This window comes from Tachyglossus aculeatus, chromosome 16 (genome assembly GCF_015852505.1).
Source record: "Tachyglossus aculeatus isolate mTacAcu1 chromosome 16, mTacAcu1.pri, whole genome shotgun sequence".
Classification (NCBI taxonomy): Eukaryota; Metazoa; Chordata; class Mammalia; order Monotremata; family Tachyglossidae; genus Tachyglossus; species Tachyglossus aculeatus.
Genome location: NC_052081.1, coordinates 49,442,003 through 49,466,930, shown reverse-complemented (window position 1 = coordinate 49,466,930; position 24,928 = coordinate 49,442,003). Strand labels below are relative to the sequence as shown.

The 24,928-nt window shown below is 51.5% G+C and overlaps 2 protein-coding genes, 1 long non-coding RNA gene and 4 other non-coding genes across 7 annotated transcripts; 5 read left to right on the top strand and 2 right to left on the bottom strand.

Moving 5' to 3' along the window:
* Window positions 1-991: 991 nt before the first annotated feature.
* On the bottom strand, window positions 992-3,963 carry RAB42 (RAB42, member RAS oncogene family). The gene is made up of 3 exons (XM_038758654.1): window positions 3,886-3,963; window positions 2,311-2,600; window positions 992-1,415 (listed from the first exon to the last, which is right to left on the bottom strand). The coding sequence occupies exons 1-3, from the start codon at window positions 3,961-3,963 to the stop codon at window positions 992-994; spliced, it is 792 nt and encodes a 263-aa protein (XP_038614582.1).
* Window positions 3,964-8,692: 4,729 nt separating this feature from the next.
* Window positions 8,693-11,456, top strand: LOC119938597. The gene is made up of 3 exons (XR_005454466.1): window positions 8,693-9,147; window positions 10,587-10,969; window positions 11,287-11,456. It is a non-coding gene; the product is annotated as an uncharacterized LOC119938597 (long non-coding RNA).
* LOC119938923 lies at window positions 8,870-9,004 on the top strand. Its single transcript, XR_005454609.1, has one exon. It is a non-coding gene; the product is annotated as a small nucleolar RNA SNORA16B/SNORA16A family (small nucleolar RNA).
* LOC119938929 lies at window positions 10,373-10,506 on the top strand. Its single transcript, XR_005454615.1, has one exon. It is a non-coding gene; the product is annotated as a small nucleolar RNA SNORA44 (small nucleolar RNA).
* Window positions 10,703-10,829, top strand: LOC119938894. The gene has a single exon (XR_005454587.1). It is a non-coding gene; the product is annotated as a small nucleolar RNA SNORA61 (small nucleolar RNA).
* On the top strand, window positions 11,143-11,213 carry LOC119938905. The gene has a single exon (XR_005454597.1). It is a non-coding gene; the product is annotated as a small nucleolar RNA SNORD99 (small nucleolar RNA).
* Window positions 11,457-12,362: 906 nt separating the features above from the next.
* Window positions 12,363-21,894, bottom strand: LOC119938596 (tRNA selenocysteine 1 associated protein 1). The gene is made up of 9 exons (XM_038758479.1): window positions 21,841-21,894; window positions 18,026-18,123; window positions 16,699-16,798; window positions 15,021-15,073; window positions 14,782-14,913; window positions 14,442-14,561; window positions 13,164-13,326; window positions 12,795-12,828; window positions 12,363-12,585 (listed from the first exon to the last, which is right to left on the bottom strand). Exons 1-9 carry the CDS (start codon window positions 21,865-21,867, stop codon window positions 12,449-12,451), a joined length of 864 nt encoding a protein of 287 aa, XP_038614407.1. The 5' UTR covers window positions 21,868-21,894; the 3' UTR covers window positions 12,363-12,448.
* Window positions 21,895-24,928: the final 3,034 nt, after the last annotated feature.

Below are 24,928 nucleotides of genomic sequence, written 5' to 3'. Positions count from 1 at the left end.
GCTTCCTGAAGGAGAGGACTTCCTTTAGACTTCTTTTAGACTGTGAGCCCACTGTTGGGTAGGGACCGTCTCTCCATGTTGCCAACTCGGACTTCCCAAGCGCTTAGTCCAGTGCTCTGCACACAGTAAGCGATCAATAAATACGATTGATGACGATAACGTCCCCCTACCCAGGGAAAGGGAAAGAGCTGGGGGTTGGGGGGTCAGTGGGCTACTGTGCCGTGACTCCCCAGGCCCTGCCGCAAGACCGGGCTACGTGACCCCATGGAGCCGGTTCCAGCCACCACCACCAGATTTATTACTCTATTTATTTATTTTACTTGTACCTATCTATTCTATTGATTTTATTTCGTTAGCACGTTCGGTTTCGTTCTCCGTCTCCCCCTTTCAGACTGTGAGCCCACTGTTGGGGAGGGACCGTCTCTCTATGTTGCCAACTTGGGCTTCCCAAGCGCTTAGTCCAGTTCTCTGCATATCATCATCAATCGTATTTATTGAGCGCTTACTATGTGCAGAGCACCGGACTAAGCGCTCCGGAAGTACAAATTATGTACAACTATGGTTGTACATATTTTTTACTCTCTTATTTATTTTACTTGTACATTTCTATCCTATTTATTTTATTTTGTTGGTATGTTTGGTTCTGTTCTCTGTCTCCCCCTTTTAGACTGTGAGCCCACTGTTGGGTAGGGACTGTCTCTAGATGTTGCCAATCTGTACTTCCCAAGCGCTTAGTCCAGTGCTCTGCACACAGTAAGCGCTCAATAAATACGATTGATTGATTGATTACAAATTGGCAACATATAGAGACGGTCACACAGTAAGCGCTCAATAAATACGACTGATTGATTGATTCTGCCACTGGCCCTGCCCGCCAAGTGGGTGACTTCTCAGCCCGTCCCCGTTCTGAGCAGCCCGGGGGTTGCCCCCATTCCAGGGCAGCGGCACGCCTGCCCTCTCTGTGCCCAGCCCTCCCTCCCCGCCCCCCAAATCAGCACCGGCACGGGCCTGGCGCCTTCCGTGCCCCGCGGGGGCCGGGTGCCCGGGCCCCGCGGACCAGCCTCACCCCGTCCCAGCCGCCCCCGAGCCGGATGTCCCCCCGCCGCAGCGCCCGCCGGATGGCGGAGACCAGCGTGTCGAACGCCAGGCTCACGTTGCTGTCGGTCTTGGCCGAGGCCTCCACGAAGTCCATGCCCAGGGAGGCCGCCAGCTCCTCCGCCTCCCGGGTGGGCACCCGGCGGGGGCCCCGCAGGTCGCTCTTGTGGCCCACCAGCAGGAAGACGGCCTTCTCCGGCCCCTGCGCCGCCGTCACCTCCCGGTACCAGTCCGGGATGTGCTCGAAGGAGCTGCGGTTGCTGGAGTCGAAGACCAGCAGCACGCCCACCACGTTCCTGTAGAAGGACCTGGTGATGCACCTGTGGACGGAGAGGAGGCCAGTCCCGAAGCCGGAGATCGTCAGCGTCATCGTGACGGCATTTATTGTAACCTTGTAACCTCCCCAGCGCTCAGAACAGTGCTTTGCGCATAGTAAGCGCTTAACAGATGCCATCATTATTATTATTATTATTTATTAAGCGCTTACTATGTGCAAAGCCCTGTTCCAAGTGCTGGGGAGGTGACAGTTAGATCAGGTTGTCCCACGGGGGGCTCACGGCCTTCCTCCCCGTTTTCCAGAGGAGGGAACTGAGGCCCAGAGAAGTGAAGTGACTTGCCCAAAGTCACACAGCTGGCAATTGGCAGAGCCGGGATTCGAACCCATGACCCCCGACTCCAAAGCCCGGGCTCTTTCCACTGAGCCACCCTGCTTCTCTAGATCTAAAGGGAGTGTCCCTTTCTCCAGCTCTCTCCCCACCTTCCTCCCCCTCTCTCAATTCCCTCCTTCCTTCCCCCACTTTCCAGTTCTTTCCCTTCTGCATATTTAGGTTTGTACATATTTGTACATATTTATTACTCTATTTATTTATCTTACTTGTACATATCCTATTTATTTTATTTTGTTAGTATGTTTGGTTTTGTTCTCCGTCTCCCCCTTTTAGACTGTGAGCCCACTGTTGGATAGGGACTGTCTCTATGTGTTGCCAACTTGGACTTCCCAAGCGCTTGTGCTCTGCACATAGTAAGCGCTCAATAAATACGATTGATGATACCCCTTCCTGCCCCTCCCTCCGGGCGTGGGCACCCCCTTCTCACCGCCCTCGCTCCCTCGGTTCTGGAGGGAGGCAGGGATGCTCCGGGCGGGTGACGCCAAGGCCCGGTGCTCCGGTGCCCTCGAGGCCCCCTGCCCCCCGTGCCCCCCGTGCCCCGCGGGACCTGAAGCGCTCGTGCCCGGCCGTGTCCCACAGCTGCAGCTTGACGGTGAGGGCGGGCGGCAGGTGGAGGGCGCGGCTGTAGAACTCGACGCCCACGGTGGGGCCCGGGCCAGGCCCGAAGCCTCCCTCCGCGTAGCGCCGCAGCAGCGCCGTCTTGCCCACGGCCGCGTCGCCCAGCACCACGATGCGGAACTGGTAGTGCCAGTCCCCGTGCGGGGCTGCGCCCGTGGGGCCCGGGGCGCCCGGGCTCCGATCTCCGCTCCCGGCCAGGTCGTCTGGGGCTTCGGACTCCTGGACACTGAGCCCACTGTTGGGTAGGGGCTGTCTCTAGACGTTGCCAATTTGGACTTCCCAAGCGCTTAGTACAGTGCTCTGCACACAGTAAGCGCTCAATAAATACGATTGAGGAGGATGATGACGGCTCCTCCCGGGCCCTGCAGCTGGGCCGGCTGGGCTGGAGTGGGACTATTTATCCCCATCCCAACCCGCCTCCCCTCCTGACCTCCTCCCCGACTTCCCCGCCTCCGATTCCTTGGAGATAAGGGCTCCTTTCCTCCTTTTCCTCCTCCTCTCTTTTCCTCCCTCCTCCTCCTCTCCCCCCTGCTCTATTACTCTATTTATTTATTTATTACTCTATTTATTTATTACTCTATTTATTTATTTATATTACTCTATTTATTTTACTTGCACATGTCTGTTCTATTTATTTTATTTATTTTATTCTCACAGTCTAAAAGGGGGAGAGGGGATGGGCAGGGCAATAAATATTTTATTTATTTTATTATATTTTATTCTATTTATTTGTTAGTATGTTTGGTTTTGTTCTCTGTCTCCCCCTTTTAATAATAATAATAATAATATTGGCATTTATTAAGCGCTTACTATCATCATCATCATCAATCGTATTTATTGAGCGCTGACTGTGTGCAGAGCACTGGACTAAGCGCTTGGGAAGTCCAAGTTGGCAACATATGCCAACTATACTATGTGCAAAGCGCTGTTGTAAGTGCTGGGGAGGTTACAAGGTGATCAGGTTGTCCCACGGGGGGCTCACAGTCTTCATCCCCATTTGACAGATGAGGTCACTGAGGCCCGGAGAAGTGAAGTGACTTGCCCAAAGTCACCCAGCTGACAAGTGGCGGAGCCGAGATTTGAACCCCTGCCCTCTGACTCCAAAGCCCGGGCTCTCTCCACTGAGCCACGCTGCTTTTAGACTGTGAGCCCGCTGTTGGGTAGGGACTGTCTCTAGATGTTGCCAACTTGGACTTCCCAAGCGCTTAGTCCAGTGCTCTGCACACAGTAAGCGCTCAATAAATACGATTGAAGATGATGATGATGATGTTAGGTAGGGACTGTCTCTATATGTTGCCAACTTGGACTTCCCAAGCGCTTAGTCCAGTGCTCTGCACACAGTAAGCGCTCAATAAATACGATTGATGATGATGATGTTGGGTAGGGACCGTCTCTAGAGGTTGCCAACTTGGACTTCCCAAGCGCTTAGTCCAGTGCTCTGCACACAGTAAGCGCTCAATAAATACGATTGATTGATTGATTGATTGCTCCTTCTCCCCACTACCCCCTCCATGTCCCCTCTCGCTTTCAGACGAGCCCTGCAGGTCCGGAGCAGCTCGGGTCCATCCTTCCGTCCGTCCATTGGTCTGTCCTTCCTTCTGTCATCATCATCATCATCAATCGTATTTATTGAGCGCTTACTGTGTGCAGGGCACTGTACTGAGCGCTTGGGAAGTACAAATTGGCAACATATAGAGACAGTCCCTACCCAACAGTGGGCTCACAGTCTAAAAGTCTTCTGTCCCTCCGGCCCGGGCTTGTCCCTCCGTCTTCCTCTCCGGCCCGACTGGGAAGACTGTGACCGCGAAGACCAGCGCTTTCGCAGCCAGAAACTTGAACCGAATTGGAAGATCCTCAGCCCAATCTTTGGTCACCGACTCTTTCAATCAATCAATCAATCGATCGTATTTATTGAGCGCTTACTATGTGCAGAGCACTGGACTAAGCGCTTGGAAAGTACAAATTGGCAACACATAGAGACAGTCCCTACCCAACAGTGGGCTCACAGTCTAAAAGGGGGAGACACAGAACAGAACCAAACATACCAACAAAATAAAATAAATAGGATAGAAATGTACAAGTAAAATAAATAAATAAATAAATAAATAGAGTAATAAATATGTACAACCATATCTCACCATCCTCCAATACGTCTCAGCCCTGCCCATCCCCTCTCCCCCTTTTAGACTGTGAGCCCACTGTTGGGTAGGGACTGTCTCTAGATGTTGCCAATTTCTACTTCCCAAGCGCTTAGTACAGTGCTCTGCACATAGTAAGTGCTCAATAAATACGATTGATGATGATGATGATGATCCCAGCCCTCAGCCCAGTTTTTGAAAACAGCTCGGTCTGGCAGGAAGTTAGGGGTGGGGGTCTGGGTCTCGGGGCTGGAGTTTGGGTCGGGGGGCTAGCAACGTGGCTTAGTGGGTAGACCAAAGACCTGGGAATCAGAAGGACCTGGGTTCTCAGAGGTCATGGGTTCAAATTCTAATTCAAGGCCCTACTGAGAGCTCACCTCCTCCAGGAGGCCTTCCCAGACTGAGCCCCTTCCTTCCTCTCCCCCTCGTCCCCCTCTCCATCCCCCCCCCCATCTTACCTCCTTCCCTTCCCCACAGCACCTGTATATATGTATATATGTTTGTACAGATTTATTACTCTACTTTACTTGTACCTATCTATTCTATTTATTTTATTTTGTTAGTCTGTTTGGTTTTGTTGTCCGTCTCCCCCTTCTAGACTGTGAGCCCACTGTTGGGTAGGGACTGTCTCTGTATGTTGCCAGCTTGTACTTCCCAAGCGCTTAGTACAGTGCTCTGCACACAGTAAGCGCTCAATAAATATGATTGATTGATTGATTGATAATTCTGGCTCCTCCAGTTGTCAGCTGTGTGACTCTGGGTGAATCACTTCTCTGTGCCTCAGTTACCTCATCTGTAAAACGGGGATTAAGACTGTGAGCCCCACTTGGGAGCCCTTCTATATGTTGCCAACTTGTACTTCCCAAGTGCTTAGTCCAGTGCTCTGCACACAGTAAGCTCTCAATAAATACGATTGATTGATTGATTTTTTAATATGTTTTGTTTTGTTCTCTGTCTCCCCCTTCTAGACTGTGAGCCCACTGTTGGGTAGGGATCGTCTCTATATGTTGCCAACTTGGACTTCCCAAGCGCTTAGTACAGTGCTCTGCACACAGTAAGTGCTCAATAAATACAATTGATTGATTGATTACCTTGTATCTACCCCAACAGTTACAGTGCTTGGCACACAGTAAGTGCTTAACAAATACTCTTATTATTATTATTATTATTATTACTATTATTATTATAATCCCAGCTCTGCCACTGTCACAAATGGGCAGATGGGCCTTGGCTGGGGACCTCACAACAGACGGGAAGACCCGGAGCCAGCAAGAGAGGAGATGTGTGTGGGGGGCTTTTCAATCAATCAATCAATCAATCGTATTTATTGAGCGCTCACTGTGTGCAGAGCACTGGACTAAGCGCTTGGGAAGTCCAAGTTGGCAACATTTAGAGACAGTCCCTACCCAACAGTGGGCTCACAGTCTAAAAGGGGGAGACAGAGAACAAAACCAAACACATTAACAAAATAAAATAAATAGAATAGATATGTACAAGTAAAATAAATAGAGTAATAAATATGTACAACCATATATGCATATATACAGGTGCTGTGGGGAAGGGAAGGAGGTAAGATGAGGGGGATGGAGAGGGGGACGAGGGGGAGAGGAAGGAAGGGGCTCAGTCTGGGAAGGCCTCCTGGAGGAGGTGAGCTCTCAGTAGGGACTTTTCAGGGGGAAGCAGTGTGGCTCAGTGGAAAGAGCCCGGGCTTTGGAGTCAGAGTTCACGGGTTCGAATCCCGGCTCCGCCAACTGTCAGCTGTGTGACTTTGGGCAAGTCACTTCACTTCTCTGGGCCTCAGTTACCTCAACTGTAAAATGGGGATTAAGATTGTGAGCCCCCGTGGGACAACCTGATCATCATCAATCGTATTTATTGAGTGCTTACTATGTGCAGAGCACTGTACTAAGCGCTTGGGAAGTACAAATTGGCAACACATACAGTCCCTACCCAACAGTGGGCTCACAGTCTAAAAGGGGGAGACAGAGAACAAAACCAGACATACCAACAAAATAAAATAAATAGGATAGATATGTATAAATAGGATAGATATGTCTTGTAACCTCCCCAGCGCTTCGAACGGTGCTTTGCACATAGTAAGCGCTTAATAAATGCCATCATTATTATTATTATTATTATTCAGGGAGGAGAAAGGAAGGAGAGGGGCAGGGAAGGGATTAAAAAAAACAAACTGGCTTGCCTAGTGGCCTTGATTCACAGCTCTTAAGGGCCCTGGAGATCTGCAGAGTCAGTCCTTGGGGCAAAGTCTGATGGAGACATGAAGGGAAAGCAAATAGGCTGAGGTTTTCCCCAAGTCAGCTGCCTGGTCAGGAGACTCTCTGGCCCAAAGCTGGCCTGTCCCGTCTGAGCAGAGACTCTGGGTTTGGAGCAGGGACCTGGAGGCGCTCAATAAATACGATTGATTGATTGATTGATTGATTGAGGTGGGAGAGTAGGTGGGAGAGTAGGTGGGAGAGTGGGTGGGTGGGCCCTCCCTGACTGCCTGTCTCATCCTCAGGTTGTCTCAGCTTTTAGACTGTGAGCCCACTGTTGGGTAGGGCCCGTCTCTCTATGTTGCCAACTTGGACTTCCCAAGCGCTTAGCCCAGTGCTCTGCACACACTAAGCGCTCAATAAATACGATTGATGATAATCACTTCTAGAGAAGCAGCGTGTATCCCCCCCCCAGCGCTTAGAACAGTGCTTTGCCCATAGTAAGCGCTTAACAAATGCCATCATTAATTAACCTGATCACTTCGTAAACTCCCCAGCGCTTAGAACAGTGCTTTGCGCATGGTGAGCGCTTAATAAAAGCAGCGTGGCTCAGTGGAAAGAGCATGGGCTTTGGAGTCAGAGGTCATGGGTTCAAATCCCGGCTCTGCCAATTGTCAGCTGGGTGACTCTGGGCAAGTCACTTCGCTTCTCTGGGCCTCAGTTACCTCATCTGTAAAATGGGGATGAAGACTGTGAGCCCCCGGTGGGACAACCTGATCACCTTGTAACCTCCCCAGCGCTTAGAACAGTGCTTTGCACAGAGTAAGCGCTTAATAAATGCCATCATGATTATTATTATTATTAAGTCACTTCACTTCCCTGGGCCTCAGTTACCTCATCTGTAAAATGGGGATGAAGACTGGGAGCCCCACGTGGGACACCCTCATCACCTTGTAACCTCCCCAGCGCTTAGAACAGTGCTTTGCACATAGTAAGCGCTTAATAAATGCCATCGTGATTATTATTATTATTAAGTCACTTCACTTCCCTGGGCCTCAGTTACCTCATCTGTAAAATGGGGATGAAGACTGGGAGCCCCCGGTGGGACAACCTGATCACCTTGTAACCTCCCCAGCGCTTAGAACAGTGCTTTGCACAGAGTAAGCGCTTAATAAATGCCATCATGATTATTATTATTATTAAATCACTTCACTTCCCTGGGCCTCAGTTCCCTCATCTGTAAAATGGGGATGAAGACTGGGAGCCCCCGGTGGGACAACCTAATCACCTTGTAACCTCCCCAGCGCTTAGAACAGTGCTTTGCACAGAGTAAGCGCTTAATAAATGCCATCATGATTATTATTATTATTATTAAGTCACTTCACTTCCCTGGGCCTCAGTTCCCTCATCTGTAAAATGGGGATGAAGACTGTGAGCCCCCCGCGGGACAATCTCATCACCTTGTAACCTCCGCAGCCTTTAGAACAGTGCTTTGCACATAGTCAGCGATTAATAAACTATTGTTAACAATAACAATAATAATAATCACCATCATCGTCAGTAGGCGAGGGTCACGCGCTCCGCGGACTACAATTCCCAGAAGCCTGTGCAGGTCTCGCGCGCGCGCGCGCGCGCTCCGCAGACTACAATTCCCAGAAGTCTGTGCAGGTCGCGCGCGCGCGGCGTGGACTACAATTCCCAGAAGTCTGTGCAGGTCGCGCGCCCGTTCCTCGGACTACGATTCCCAGAAGTCTGTGCAGGTCGCGCGCGCGCTCCGGACGAACCAATCAGCGAGCGCCACCAGGGGGCGCCGCGCCTATAAAAGCAGGCGCCGGCGGCGTTTCTTTCTTTCGTGCCGTGGGAGGAGGTGAGTGTCGTAGTGTGAGTGTTGGAGGCCTGGCTGCCTAAGGAATATCAAAATAATGATAATGATGTCTTTTATTAAGTGCTTGCTATGTACAAATTAATGTTCTAAAGAATACTAAGATCCAGCTTCTTGTGGGACAGAGGCTGTAACCATCTTCTTTTTTTGTCTTAACCTTAACACAATGGTTGGGACATAATAGGCGCTCAGTAAATAAGCTAATTAATCGGGGAGTTGTTTGGGAGAACCCGCGGAGGTTTGTGGTTGGGTTCCCTCGGCCCTTATCGAAGCTGCCCCGCTCGGCCCGTGGCTGGCGCAGTCAAAAAGGAGCCCAAAGTGACCATTTTCCTCGACGGTCGCGGTTCGGTTTGCGGTAACCGGCCCGCAACATTTCGGGAAAAGACATCGGCCGAACGCTTTTGGAGAGCCTAAAGGCGCGGTGGGAACCCAAGGGTCAGCCCATTTTTGTCTTTTTCGCCCCCAGACCCGGAACCAGCTGTCAACATGAAGTGGAGAGCGGATCCCTGCCGGCCTCGTGGCCTGGAGTCCAGGTGAATCAATCAATCAATCGTATTTATTGAGCGCTTACTGTGTGCAGAGCACTGTAGGAAGCTCTTGGGAATCAATCAATCGTATTGAGCGCTTACTGTGTGCAGAGCACTGTACTAAGCGCTTGGGAAGTACAAGCTGGCAACATACAGAGACGGTCCCTACCCAACAGTGGGCTCACCGTCTAGAAGGGGGAGACAGAGAACAGAAGCAAACATACTAATAAAATAGAATAGATATTCTAGAAAATAGAATAGATAGGTACAAGTAAGATATTTACTTATTTATCTTGTACCTATCTATTCTGTTTTATTTTGTTAGTATGTTTGGCTTTGTTCTCTGTCTCCCCCTTCTAGACTGTGAGCCCACTGTTAGGTAGGGACTGTCTCTAGATGTTGCCAGGTTGTACTTAGCAATTGCTTAGTACAGTGCTCTGCGCACAGTAAGCGCTCAATAAATACGATTGATAAATAAGTAAATAGAGTAATAAATATGTACAGACATATATACATATATACAGGTGCGGTGGGGAAGGGAAGGAGGTAAGATGCGGGGGATGGAGAGGAAGGAAGGGGCTCAGTCTGGGAAGGCCTCCTGGAGGAGATGAACTCTCAGTAGGGCCTTGAAGGGAGGAAGAGAGCTAGCTTGGCGGGTGGGCAGAGGGATTGGGGGCATTGCAGGCCCGGGGGAGGACGTGGGCCGGGGGTCGATGGCGGGACAGGAAAGCTGAGTAGGTGCGAATGAGGTTGTCGTTAATGTAACTTGGTGATAACAAGGGCCTTTTTCCCGGGGTGGGGGTGGGGGTGGGGAGTCAGTCAGGACCGGACCGGGAAGGGGGGTTGGGGGGCACTATAAGGAAGGTCGCTTAAGTGGGTGGGGGTGGAAGCAGGGGGCGTCTCTGGCGGCGCTCGGAGGACAGGAGCTTGGGAAGTACAAGTTGGCAACACAGAGACAGTCCCTACCCAACAGTGGGCTCACAGTCTAGAAGGGGGATACAGAGAACAAAACCAAACACTAACAAAATAAAATAAATAGATATGTGCAAGTTAAATAGAAAGAGTAATAAATACGTACAAACATATGTATGTACAAACATACATCTAATCGCGGGATAATCACCATTTTAGCATCTTTTAAGCACTTATTATGTGCCAGGCACTGTATTAAGGGCCGGGGTGGATACGAGCAAGTCGGGCCGGAATGGGGTGTGGGTGGGTGAGGTTCCCCCGGCATGTTTATCAAGGGCCGAGGCTGGACTCAGTAGCCCCGGCGTCTCCAACTGCATGCCAGAGTAGCCTGGAGAGACTTTGACAGCGCAGAGCCTGCCGTGCTTGGCGCTGCCACTCGGCTCTCCCACAGTTGCCCTTGGGCCGCAGACCCTCCCCCCGATATGCCCGTGTCCCCCTTCCCAATTTTCGCTGACCCGTCTTTCCCGGCCTAGGGCTAACACGCCGGAGCCCGGCTAGGGGCCTGACCAGAGACCAGACTTGCCAAGGAGAGGAGGGCGGATTCGCCAACGGCACAGGTGAGAGGCAAACGGCCGATGCCCCCTCCCCATCCCTCCGGATCCCTTTCCCATCAGGTCTGCACACCGACCTTGGTGGTCGTAAAAGGAGGGAAAGGAACTGGGCGCGGGCCGCCTGTCCGGTGTGGAGACAACGGACAAGGCCCGGTCCTCACAGTAACCCGAGAAAGCCCCTGTCCGGTAGTGGGAGGGCCTTGGAGCTGCTTCCTAATTTGCGTTCCCTATTCCCACAGAGGCCTGAGCGATGGCGGTGAGGCCCCAGACCTGCTTGCCACTGTTAGGCGGTGGTGGTATGTTGGGTAAGTCGGCTGGCAGGACCTTGGGAAGACACCCCCATGTCCATCCCCATGACATGCCATCCCCATGACAATGGGGCAAGGGAGGATACATTGGCCCCCTGGAGCAGGGGTGGGGTTGGAATGGGATAATAATGGCATTTATTAAGCGCTGGGATGGACACTACTCCTGACTCGCTGGTTAAGGATGACACTCACTGGTGGACATGTACGGATGACACTTGCGGATATGGGACTGAGACCAGCTGCGAACTAATCCCGGGTGGGTTGGGGCCCTGGGGCTTCCCTCACTCCCTCCTCCTTCACTACCGTACCCCTAGATGTGAAGAGCCGTGAAAGTTGGAGGCCCGTGCCTTGCTGACCTGGAAAGCAAGCAGAAAGGATTTCCCCCTGCCCGTACGTATGTCTGCAACTGACCTCATGGCCAGAAAGGACTCCTGTTGTGTAGTCTCAAACACTTAATAATAAAGGACCTAAGTAAATATGATCATTCTTTGTGTGGACTTGTGAATGGGGGTAGTTGAAACGGGCTAAGCTAGAAACAGATGGGACAAGGCCTAGTTGGAAAAGGAGGTATTGAATCCAGCACGGCCCATAAGCACAGGCGTAGGGGGTCGGAAGGACCTAGGTTTTAATCCCAGCTCAGTCACTTGTCTGCTGTGTGACCGTGGCTGAGTCCCTTTACTTCTCTGCCTCAGTTACCTTTTCTGTCTACTGGAGACTAGACTGAGCCCCACATGGGATAGACTGCCCAACCTGATTTGCCTTTAGTCCATTGCTTTGCTCTTTGGAGTCTGGAGAGCAGGAACATTTGGTTGGGGGGAGGTGGAAGATGGGGAATTTCTCTTGCTCAATGGCCTGCTTCAAGACTTTTCAACCTCTTTAGTGAGCACTTTTTGTGTGTAGAGCCCTGTACTAAGCACTCAAGCAGACATTCTCTGCCCACAATGAGCTTAGAGTCTAGATGGGGAAACACACTAACATAAGTTGTGTGTATATGTATATATGGTTGTACATATTTATTACTCTATTTTGTACATTTCTATCCTATTTATTTTATTTTGTTATGTTTGGTTCTGTTCTCTGTCTCCCCCTTTTAGACTGTGAGCCCACTGTTGGGTAGGGACTGTCTCTATGTGTTGCCAATTTGTACTTCCCAAGCGCTTAGTACAGTGCTATGCACATAGTAAGCGCTCAATAAATACGATTGATTGATAAGTTAGTTTCCTTGGGTGGCAGGGCCTTGCCTCACCAGGAGGCTTGACAGGCTAGTGTCTCGCCCAGAGGCTGCACCTCAGTGGATTTGGCTGAGTTTAACCAACATGAGTTAGGGTGGGTGATGAAGAATGAGGCACAGAAGGCCCCCCTCCCATGTGTGGACTGACAACACAGCACATCTGGGTTAGTAACTTTATAACTTAGGTAAAAAAAGTAAAAGTTCTCAGTTTAAAACAACTGCAGGGCGGGCGGGGTCGGGTCTGGCTAGAGGCTGGCCGGGATCTCGGCCAGGACTGAGTCCAGCGGCTGCCAGTGACACTCCATCAGGGCCTCGTACAGCTCCTCGCTCTGCTCCATGAACTCCCTGTTGGCTTCACTCACGTCCAGTTGAGGTGTGGGGTCTTCCAGGAGGAGACCAGGGGGAGGGGAGGGGGCTAGTGGTCAGTGGGTGCTCCGCCGCACCCACTGTGCCACTTTCAGGGTGGGGTGGGGCCCCGCCAGAAGGGGAAAGGGCTGGGGTCCTGAATGGGATCTTGGTTGGGAGCGAGGGGATCCGGTCAGGTTTGGTTGGCTGTGGTGGGGGGAAAGGGGATGGGGACACAACTCTTACCTTCCAAGGCATCATCACCCACTTCTTCGTACGTCTGTTGGATGTGAAGGGCCCGAGGGGAGGAGCACAGAGGGAAGGGGGAAGTTATGGTTAACCTTGGATCTTTAACAGCCCCTCGTTGATGTGCCAATCTCAGAGTGTGGGCAGGTAGGGATTGTCTCTATTTGTTGCCGCATTGTACTGTCCAGCGCTCTGCATACAGTAAGCGCTCAATAAATACGACTGAATTTGAACACCCAACTAATGCCTACAGGCCTTGAAGCTCCCTGGGCTGGGAGGGACGGGACTTCCAGCTTAGGGGGGGGGGTGAGGGGAGCTCACCACATCCACCCCTCCCTTGGATGGGGCTCCACCCCCGGCGCCGCTCACCTGCATGGTGCTCTGGGTGTAGCCGTAGTGCGGGTAGCTGTAGCTGTAGCTGCCCGTGTTCTGGTCGTACCCCCACTGGGCGTAGTAGTTCTGGTACTGCTGGTAGTACTGGTTGTAATTGTAATTGTACATCTGGCTGTACTCCACCGTCTTCACCCGGTTCCTGGCCAACACAGGGAGGTGTCGTGGCTGCTGCCCGTTTTGGGGGGGCTCCAGGACTGTTCCCCTTCTCCCGCCTTTCCCCCAGACCAGTGTCCTGAGGCTGCCTCTATCCCCCCTGCCCACGGGCCAGGGACTGCCTCGGACACCATCACTTGGCCTCCTTTTCAAAACTCAAGAGCCGATGACGCTCGTGGCTGGTTTGAGGAGGGGCTTGCAAAGGGGTGGAGTGGTAGGGGCATTGTGTCCTGACTCCTGGACACTGGCTGAGCCCCCCTGGGGGCAGAGCCCAGGGCTGGCTGTGCTTTGTTGTTGGGGGGGAAGGGTAGAAAGGGTGAACCTGAGCTTCCAAATTGAGTGGGGGTATCACAGACAGACCCACTAAAGTCCAGCGCTTAGAACAGTGCTTTGCACATGGTAAGCGCTTAACAAATGCCACCATTGCTCCGCCAATTGTCAGCTGTGTGACTTTGGGCAAGTCACTTAACTTCTCTGTGCCTCAGTTCCCTCATCTGTAAAATGGGGATTAAGACTGCGAGCCCGACGTGGGGCAACCTGCTCACCTTGTATCCCCCAGCACTTAGAACTGTGCTTTGCACATAGTAAGTGCTTAACAAATACCATCATTATTATTATCCTTCCTCTCCCCCTCGTCCCCCTCTCCATCCCCCCATCTTACCTCCTTCCCTTCCCCACAGCACCTGTATATGTGTATGTACATATTTATTATTCTATTTATTTTACTTGTACATATCTATTCTATTTATTTTATTAATATGTCTGGTTTTGTTCTCTGCCTCCCCCTTCTAGACTGTGAGCCCACTGTTGGGTAGGGACTGTCTCTGTATGTTGCCAACTTGTACTTCCCAAGCGCTTAGTACAGTGCTCTGCACACAGTAAGCGCTCAATAAATACGATCGATTGATTGATTGATTATTAAAGTCCTGGATGCTCCACAAACCCCCAGCCAGATCAGGGCAGGGGAGTTCTGGCAGGGAGGGCCTCCTGAAACGGGTGGTAGTAGATGGGCTTGGAGGGAGGGCCGGGGGAAGGCCACGGTGTGCTCCTCCTGGGACACCCCCTCGGGTCACCCCTGGTCACCCCCAGCTCACTACTCACGCTTTGGGGATGGCCACACTCAAACGCACTGGCTTCAAGCCGAGCCCCACGGCGCCCTGGCACTCCGTCAGCGCCCGTTTCTGCTCCAGCTCGTCCGTGAACTTCACGAAGCCGTAGCCCCTACGGGGAAACACCGCTGCCGACACGGTGCCCGCCCCCTTCCCCCGGCAACAACCCCAAGCGCGCACCGCCAGGTTTCTACTGAAATTGGCAGCGTGAGGCCGGGAGCCCCATTGGGCTCCTGCTCCCTCCCCGCTCCTATGTCAGAGGGCCCAAACCAGCCGTTTGGGGAGAGGATAAACGGAGCCCTGTGGGGAGCAGGGAGGGGACCGTGCCTCACTTGGAGATGCCGGCGGGGTCCAGTACCACCTTGCCCCCTCGGCAGGAAGGGTAGGCCTTGACGAAGAACTCGTACAAGATGCCATCGTCCACATCTGGGCTCAGGTCCCCCACGAAGAGTGAGTACTCGGGGCTGCGGGCAGCAGAGGGGCAAACTCCACAAGCCGCCCCCCCACCACATCCCTCCGCCCAGCCAGGCCACCCTCCGCCCCAGCCCCTGGCCTGCCTGGGCACCCCCACCTGTTATCCGGCTGTTTCCCGTACGTGGCATAGTTCAGCTTGAAGCGCTTGGACTGCAACGAGAACAGGCTGGGCATTGGCATCGGGCCGGACACCGGGCACGGCATTGGGCTGGACGAGGGCTACGGGAGCACGGGAGTCTGTTCCACCCAGCAAGATGAAAGACTGGTTTCCCCTGGTGGCACTACCAACTGTTATACTGTTATATCGTACCCTCCCAAGCGCCTAGTGAGTGTTCTGCACACAATAAGCGCTCAGGGAATACGATGGATGGATCGACTGACTGCGCTCTCAGTGTTGCCGTTCCCACAGGCACAGAGCCTTCCCCGGGAAGCCCTGGAGCAACTCTAACTCCCCTCAGCCCCGGGGCAGGGGCCGAAGGAGGCTAAAACGGCTCAAACCCCGCTCCCTCCCAACCCCTGGGGGCTCCAACCAAACCCTTCAGTGCCAGGGCCCCATCGTGGAGGCCAGGGCCTAACCCAGGGGCAGAGAAACCCACTTCTGCTCGTCCAGGGTCCTGCCAAAATCCCGCCTGGACTCCTGGGCTCATTCTCCTAGGCAGCACATGGACCACCTGGGGGCCAAGCCCTCCAAGACCCGACCCGTGGCCCCGGCCAAGGTCCTTTTATTTTGTTAGTATGTTTGGTTCTGTTCTCTGTCTCCCCCTTTTAGACTGTGAGCCCACTGTTGGGTAGGGACTGTCCCTATATGTTGCCAACTTGTACTTCCCAAGCGCTTAGTACGGTGCTCTGCACACAGTAAGCGCGCAATAAATACAACTGATGATGATGATGATGATGATACGCCCACCTCCCTTCCCCTCCGGCTCCTGGCGGGAGAGGCTGGCCCTCCCTAAATGGCTGCGGCAGGTCCTGGCTGGGGACAGAGGCCCAACTCATTATTTATTTATACTAATGTCTGTCTCCCCCTCTAAACTGTAAGCTCACTGTGGGCAAGGAATGGGTCTGTTATATTTTACTCTCCCTAGCGCAGTGTCAGTAGAGTGTTCTGCCCACAGTAAGTGCTCAATAAATACAACTGACTATCAATCAATCATATGTATTGTTAGACTGTGAGCCCACTGTTGGGTAGGGACTCTATATGTTGCCAATTTGTACTTCCCAAGCGCTTAGTACAGTGCTCTGCACATAGTAAGCGCTCAATAAATACGATTGATGATGATGTATTGAGCGCTTACTGTGTGCACAGCACTATTCTAAGCGCTTGGGAAGTCTAAGTTGGCAACATATAGAGACAGTCCCTACCCAACAGTGGGCTCACAGTCTATCTGTAATTTACTGACATACTATCTCGCCCTCTAGACTATAAGCTCATTGAGGGCAAGGAACCTGTCTACCAACTTGGTTATACTATACTCCCCTAAGTACACACAGTAAAGCACTCAATCACTTGTGTGATTGACTGATTGTGACCCCAGGCACCTCCCACAGTGGAGGCGAAAATGCCAACTGAGAGCAGAAAGGACGGCCCTGGTCACTCCCGGGATTTCTGCCGTCCCCGCAGTCCCTGCTGCGGGAGGGGCTGCCCACGGGCCAGGGACTGCCTCAGACACCATCACTTGGCCTCCATTTCAAAACTCAAGAGCCGATGACCCTCTTGAGTCCCTGCTAGAGTAGCAGGCCGGCCGGCCGGCCGGTCGGGCCCCAAAGGCGTTTACCGGAGTGGCCCCCGGGAGGGGCTTCCCGTTGATTTTGTGCAAGCACTTCTCCGCGGTGCCCAAATCGGCGAACTCGACGAAGCAGTAGCCGGCAGGGATTCTGGTCAGGAAGGAGGAAGAGGAAACGGGAACCCCTTACTTGAGGTTTTAAAAGCATTCAATCACCTTGCCATCTCCTACTTTGCCTCTCCAATTTCCTACTACAAGTCAGCCCGCACACTTCGCTCCTCTAACGCCAACTTACTCGCTGTACCTCCAGCTTGTCTATCTCGATGCTGACCCTTCTCCCGTATCCCGCCTCTGGCCTGGAATTCCTTCCCTCTTCATATCTGACAGATGATCACTCTCCCCTCCTTCAACACCTCACTGAAAGCACATCTCCAAGAGGCCTTTCTGACTAAGCCTTCTTCTCCCATTCCCTTCTGCATCACCCTTGTACTTGGATTTATTCACCCCTCCCTCAGCCCCACAGCACGTTTGTACATAGCCATAATTGATTAACTTACATTAATAACTGGACCATAAACTCATTGGGGGCAGGGAATGTGTCTCCCAACTCTGTTATACTGTACTTTCCCAAGGGATTGGGGGAATGGCTATTAGCATGGAGTGAGGACCAAGGGGGACAGGCTTTTTTTTTTTGCTTCTTTTTTCACGGTATTTGTGAAGCGCTTACTACCGGCACTGTACTAAGCACTGGGGTAGATACAAGCTAATCAGGTTGGACAGAGCCCATGTCCCACACGGGGCTTCCAGTCAATCCTCATTTAACAGACAAGGTAACTGAGGCACAGAGAAGTCCCAGCTCCGCCACTTGCCTGCTGTGTGACCTCGGGCAAGTCGCTTCACTTCTCTGTGCCTCAGTTCCCCCATCTGTAAAATGAGGATTGAGACTGCGAGCCCCACATGGGACTGTGTCCAACCCGATCTGCTTGTATCCACCCCAGCACTTAGTACAGTGCCTGGTACATAGTAAGAGCTTAACAAATACAGCGCTTAGAACAGTGCTTTGCACATAGCGCTTAATAAATGCCATCATTATTATTAAACACCACAATTATTATTACTATTATGATTACATGACTTGCCCAGGGTCACAGGGCAGACAAGGGGCGGAGCCTGGAGTCGAACCCAGGTCCTTCTGATTCCCAGACTTAGTCTATCGACTTATTCCTGAGTTTGGGCCAGAAAGTGGAGGGGGAAGGAGGGAGAAAAGGGCATTTTGGCCTTTCCAACCCACGGATTGGGATACTGGGCCCTACTCTCACTGGTCCATCCTCGCGGTAGGGTGGGGAGGAGGTGGCGCAGGCTGGGGAAGAGGAGGTACCCTGTCAGTCTGTTGCGGATGATCTTGACGCTCAGCACGGTCTCCCCCATGGTGGCAAAGGCTCTGGAGATAAAATTCTCATCCATGTAGGGCTCCAGCTGTGGGGAAGCGAGCACAGTCAGGGGCGGCCGTGGGCACGGAAGGCCGGGGATGAATAACGGGTTGGGGTCAGGGAATGTGTCCATTTTTGGTTCTAATATACTCTCAATCAATCAATCAATCATATGTATTGAGAGCTTACTGTGTGCAGAGCACTGTACTAAGCGCTTGGGAAGTACAAGTTGGCAACATATAGAGACAGTCCCTACCCAACAGTGGGCTCCCAAGCACTTAGTATTTATTAGTACATATCTATTACTCATCGTCTTTTATTAATGTGTATATAGCTATAATTCTATTTATTCTGATGGTATTGACACCTGTCTACTTGCTTTGTTTTGTTGTCTGTCTCCCCCTTGCAGACTGTGAGCCCGTTGTTGGGTAGGGACGTCTCTATCTGTTGCCGATTTGTACTTCCCAAGCGCTTAGTACAGTGTTCTGCACACAGTAAGCGCTTAATAAATACGACTGAATGAACAGTACAGTGTTCTGCACACAGTAAGCGCTTAATAAATACGACTGAATGAACAGTAGAGTGCTCTGCACACAGTAAGCGCTTAATACGGCAATGAACAGTAGTGTTCTGCACACAGTAAGCACTTAACACGACTGAATGAATAATACCGTGTTCTGCACACAGTAAGCGCTTACTGACAGCGTATTTATTAGAACAGTGTTTATTAGAAACACTCACTGTTATTATTAACACTGTTGTTAATAAATGCTGTTTATTAGAACAGCGCTTAGAACAGTGCTCCAGTGCTTAGAACAGTGCTCGGCACATAGAGAAGCAGCGTGGCTCAGTGGAAAGAGCCCGGGCTTTGGAGTCAGAGGCCATGGGTTCAAATCCCGGCTCCGCCAACCGTCAGCTGTGTGACTTTGGGCAAGTCACTTCACTTCTCTGGGCCTCGGTGACCTCATATGGAAAATGGGGATTAAGACTGTGAGCCCCCCGTGAGACAACCTGATCACCTTGTAACCTCCCCAGCACTTAGAACAGTGCTTTGCACATAGTAAGCGCTTAATAAATGCCACTGTTATTACTATTCTCTGGGCCTCAGTTACCCCATCTGTAAAATGGCGATTAAGACCGTGAGCCCCCCGTGGGACAACCTGATCACCCTGTAACCTCCCCAGCGCTTAGAACAGTGCTTTGCACATAGTAAGCGCTTAATAAATACTATTATTATTATATATACAGGTGCTGTGGGGAGGGGAAGGAGATAAGGCGGGGGGGGTGGGGAGGAGGAGAGGAAAAAGGGGGCTTAGCCTGGGAAGGCCTCTTATGGACAGGGGGTGGGTGGGGAGGCCCTGCCCCATTGTAGCCCCATGGTGGCTTGTCATTCATTCAATCGTATTTATTGGGCGCTTACTGTGTGCAGAGCACTGTACTATGCGCTTGGGAATAATAATAATAATGATGGTATTTATTAAGCGCTTATTATGTGCAAAGCACTGTTCTAAGCGCTGGGGAGGTTACAAGGTGATCAGGTTGTCCACGAGGGGGCTCATAGTTTTAATCCCCATTTTCCAGATGAGGGAACTGAGGCCCAGAGAAGTGAAGTGACTTGCCCAAAGTCACACAGCTGACAATTGGCGGAGCCGGGATTCGAACCCCTGACCTCTGACTCCAAAGCCCGGGCTTTTTCCACTGAGCCACGCTGCTTCTCTACAAGTTGGCAACATCTAGAGACGGTCCCTACCCAAAAGTGGGCTCACAGTCTAGAAGGGGGAGACAGGGAACAAAACAAAACATATTACCAAAATAAAATAAATAGAATAAATACGTACAAATAAAATAGAGCAATAAATACGTACAAACAAAATAAATAGAGCAATAAATACGTACAAACATATATACAGGTGCTGAGGGGAGGGGAAGGAGGCGTGGGGGATGGGGAGTGGTGAGCCCACTGTTGGGCTCAATAAATACTCAATACTCAATAAATACGACTGATTGATTGATTGGAGCTATGGGTAGGGACTGTCTCTATATGTTGCCAGCATGTACTTCCCAAGCGCTTAGTACAGTGCTCTGCACACAGGAGGTGCTCAATAAATACGACTGATTGATTGGTTTTGTTCTCCGTCTCCCCCTTCTAGACTGTGAGCCCACTGTTGGGTAGGGACTGTCTCTAGATGTTGCCAGCTTGTACTTCCCAAGCGCTTAGTACAGTGCTCTGCACACAGGAGGCGCTCAATAAATACGACTGATTGACTGGTTTTGTTCTCTGCCTCCCCCTTCTAGACTGTGAGCCCACTGTTGGGTAGGGACTGTCTCTAGATGTTGCCAGCTTGTACTTCCCAAGCGCTTAGTACAGTGCTCTGCACACAGGAGGCGCTCAATAAATACGATTGATTGACTGATTGTTGGGTAGGGATGTTGCCAGCTTGTACTTCCCAAGCGCTTAGTACAGTGCTCTGCACACAGGAGGCACTCAATAAATACGATTGATTGACTGATTGTTGGGTAGGGATGTTGCCAGCTTGTACTTCCCAAGCGCTTAGTCCAGTGCTCTGCACACAGTAAGCGCTCAATAAATACGCTTGATTGATTGTTGGGTAGGGATATTGCGAGCTTGGACTTCCCAAGCGCTTAGTCCAGTGCTCTGCACACAGTAAGTGCTCAATAAATACGACTGATTGATTGATTGATTGTTGGGTAGGGATATTGCGAGCTTGGACTTCCCAAGCGCTTAGTCCAGTGCTCTGCACACAGGAGGCGCTCAATAAATACGATTGATTGATTGTTGGGTAGGGATGTTGCCAGCTTGTACTTCCCAAGCGCTTAGTCCAGTGCTCTGCACACAGTAAGCGCTCAATAAATACGCTTGATTGATTGTTGGGTAGGGATATTGCGAGCTTGGACTTCCCAAGCGCTTAGTCCAGTGCTCTGCACACAGGAGGCGCTCAATAAATACGATTGATGGATTGTTGGGTAGGGATGTTGCCAGCTTGGACTTCCCAAGCGCTTAGTCCAGCGCTCTGCACACAATCAATCGTATTTATTTATTGCGCGCTTACTATGTGCAGAGCACTGGACTAAGCGCTTGGGAAGTACAAATTGGCATCACATAGAGACAGTCCCTACCCACCAGCGGGCTCACAGTCTAAAAGGGGGAGACAGAGAACAGAACCAAACATACCAACAAAAGAAAATAAGTAGGACAGAAATGTACAAGTAAAATAAATAAATAGAGTAAGCGCTCAATAAATACGATTGATTGATTGATTGTTGGGTAGGGATATTGCGAGCTTGGACTTCCCAAGCGCTTAGTCCAGTGCTCTGCACACAGTAAGCGCTCAATAAACACGATTGAATGAATGTTGTTTGTCGCTATATGTTGCCGACTTGTCCTTCCCAAGCACTTAGTCCAGTGCTCTGCACACAGTAAGCGCTCAATAAATACGACTGAATGAATGAATGAATGAATGAATGAATGAATGAATGAATGAATGAATGAGGGGGCTCTCCATGGCCGCCCTGAGTAGGCCAGCAGGCCGACCCCCTTTGGCGCCGCTGTCAATCAACCCGAGGCCCCGCCCCCTCACTTCCGGCGCCCTCGCGCCTCGGCCCCGCCCGCCGCCCTCCGTCCCCCTGACTTCCGGGGTGGTGGCGCCTCGGGCCCCCCGTGCCCCTCCGCCCACTGGGCCGTCGGGTCCGGTGCCCCCCGTGTCCCCCCGTGTCCCCCCGTGTCCCCCGAGCCCCCACTCACGTCCCCCATCCACAGGCTGGCCGCCATGGCCGCCGGTGCCAGCCGGTGCCAACCGGCGCCCCTCCGCCTCAGCCGGCGCCCCTCACACTGCGACGCCCTCAGCCCGGGCCACCGCGCATGCGCCACAGCCGGGCCACCACGCACGCGCCACAGCCGGGCGCGCGCATGCGCACCGGGTCCCTCCCGGGGACGGGCTGATAATAATAATAATAATGATGGCATTTGTTAAGCGCTTACTATGTGCAAAGCACTGGCTGGGGGGATACAACGGGATCAAGTGGTCCCACGTGGGGCTCACAGTCTTAATCCTCATTCTACAGATGAGGTAACTGAGGCTCAGAGAAATTAATCTCCTCACCGTACCTCATTCTCGCCTGTCCCGCCATCGACCCCCGGCCCACGTCATCCCCCGGGCCTGGAATGCCCTCCCTCTGCCCATCCTCCCTTCAAGGCCCTACTAAGAGCTCACCTCCTCCAGGAGGCCTTCCCACACTGAGCCCCTTCCTTCCTCTCCCCCTCGTCCCCCTCCCCATCCCCCCATCTTACCTCCTTCCCTTCCCCACACCACCTGTATATATGTATATACGTTTGAACATATTTATTACTTTATTTATTTATTTATTTTACTTGTACATGTCTATTCTATTTATTTTATTTTGTTAGTATGTTTGGTTTTGTTCTCTGTCTCCCCCTTTTAGACTGTGAGCCCACTGTTGGATAGGGACTGTCTCTATGTGTTGCCAACTTGTACTTCCCAAGCGCTTAGTCCAGTGCTCTGCACACAGTAAGCGCTCAATAAATACGATTGATGATGATGATGAAGTGACTTGCCCAAGGTCACACAGCAGACATGTGGCCGAGCCGGGATTCGAACCCACGACCTCTGACTCCAAAGCCCGGGCTCTTTCCACTGAGCCACGCTGCTTGTATCCAGCGTTTAGAACAGTGCTTGGCATGTAGTAAGCACTTAACAAAAACCATCATTATCATTATACGATTCAAATACGATTGAATGAATGTATGGAGAAGCAGCGTGGCTCAGTGGAAAGAGCCTGGGCTTGGGAGTTAGAGGTCATGGGTTCAAATCCGCCACTTGTCAGCTGTGTGACTCTGGGCAAGTCACTTCACTTCTCTGCACCTCAGTTCCCTCATCTGTAAAATGGGGATGAAGACTGTGAGCACCCCCGTGGGACAACCCGATCACCTTGTAACCTCCCCAGCGCTTAGAACAGTGCTTTGCACATAGTAAGCGCTTAATAAATGCTATCACTATTATTATGAATGAGTTATCATTGTAGAAGGGAGCGGACCCGAGGTGCGGCCACCACGTGCGGAGGAAAAACCCGGAGAACTGGATCGTTCCCGCGGATCGGCCCGTCCCCGGGAGGGACCCAGTGCGCATGCGCGCGCCCGGCTGTGGCGCGGACGGGCCGATCCGCGGGAACAATCCAGCTCTCCGGGTTTTTCCTCCGCACGTGGTGGCCGCAGGCCGGCTCCGCTCCCAACCACAATGATAACTCATTCATTCATTCATTCATTCAATCGTATTTAAATCGTATAATGATAATGATGGTTTTTGTTATGCGCTTACTATATGCCAAGCACTGTTCTAAACGCTGGGAGGGGGATACAAGCAGCGTGGCTCGGTGGAAAGAGCATGGGCTTTGGAGGTAACTGAGGCCCAGACAGGTGAAGTGACTTGCCCAAAGTCACACAGCTGACAATTGCAGCGTGGCTCAGTGGAAAGAGCCGGGGCTTTGGAGTCAGAGGTCATGGGTTCAAATTCCCGCTCTGCTAATTCATTCATTCATTCATTCAATCTCGTCCCCCTCTCCATCCCCCCCATCTTACCTCCTTCCCTTCCCCATAGCACCTGTATATATGTTTGTACATATTACTCTATTTATATATTTATTTATTTAACTTGTACACATCTATTCTATTTATTTTATTTTGTTAGTATGTTTGGTTTTGTTCTCTGTCTCCCCCTTTTAGACTGTGAGCCCACTGTTGGGTAGGGACTGTCTCTATGTTGCCAATTTGTACTTCCCAAGCGCTTAGTACAGTGCTCTGCACACAGTAAGCGCTCAATAAATACGATTGATGATGATGATTGAGCGCTTACTGTGTGCAGAGCACTGTACTAAGCACTTGGGAAGTGCAAGTTGGCAACATATAGAGACGGTCCCTACCCAACAGTGGGCTCAGTCTAGAAGAGAGGCTCACAGTCTCAAAGTCAGCTGTGTGACTTTGGGCAAGTCACTTCACTTCTCTGGGCTTCAGGTACCTCAACTGTAAAATGGGGATTAAGACTGTGAGCCCCCCCCCCCTACCGTGGGACAACCGGATCACCTTGTGACCTCCCCAGCGCTTAGAACAGTGCTTTGCACATAGTAAGCATTTAATAAATGCCATTATCATTATTATTATAAGGTCATCAGATTGTCCCACATGGGGGCTCAGTCTTCATCCCCATTTTAATAATAATAATGATGGCATTTATTAAGCACTTACTATGTGCAAAGCACTGTTCTAAGTGCTGGAGGGGGAGACAGACATTAGCAGTACAGATTTATTACTCTATTTTACTTTATTTTATTTTGTTGATGTTTTATTTTGTTGTCTGTCTCCCCCTTCTAGCCTGCGAGCCCGCTGTTGGGTAGGGACCGTCTCTATTTGTTGCCAACTTGTACTTCCCAAGCGCTTAGTACAGTGCTCTGCACACAGTAAGCGCTCAGTAAATACGATTGATTGAATGAATGAATGAATGAAATACAAGGTGATCAGGTTGTCCCACGGGGGGCTCACAGTCAATCCACTTTTTACAGATGGGGTAGCTGAGGCCCAGAGCAGTTAAGTGACTTGCCCAAAGTCACACAGCTAATTGGCAGAGCTGGGATTTGAACCCCTGACCACTGACTCCAAAGTCCATGCTCTTCCCACTGAGCCACGCCATTTTACAGACGAGGGAACTGAGGCCCAGAGAAGCAAAGGGACTTGCCCCGAGTCACACAGCTGACAAGTGGCGGAGCCGGGATTAGAACCCACAACCTCTGACTCTCAAACCCGGGCTCTTTTCACTAAGCCA

Bases quoted from the DNA above. Each gene is read 5' to 3' on its own strand.
- RAB42 (XM_038758654.1), bottom strand. From the start codon at position 3,963: ATGGACGGACGGAAGGATGGACCCGAGCTGCTCCGGACCTGCAGGGCT. The intron at 2,601-3,885 runs GTAGTGGGGAGA...CTCAGTGTCCAG, and splicing joins CGAGAGGGGACATGGAGGGG to GAGTCCGAAGCCCCAGACGA. The intron at 1,416-2,310 runs GTCCCGCGGGGC...CTCCGTCCACAG, and splicing joins GCCGGGCACGAGCGCTTCAG to GTGCATCACCAGGTCCTTCT.
- LOC119938596 (XM_038758479.1), bottom strand. From the start codon at position 21,867: ATGGCGGCCAGCCTGTGGATGGGGGAC. The intron at 18,124-21,840 runs GTGAGTGGGGGC...GCTTCCCCACAG, and splicing joins CCAGCCTGTGGATGGGGGAC to CTGGAGCCCTACATGGATGA. The intron at 14,562-14,781 runs GTGAGGCACGGT...GTTTCCCCGTAG, and splicing joins GACCCCGCCGGCATCTCCAA to GGGCTACGGCTTCGTGAAGT.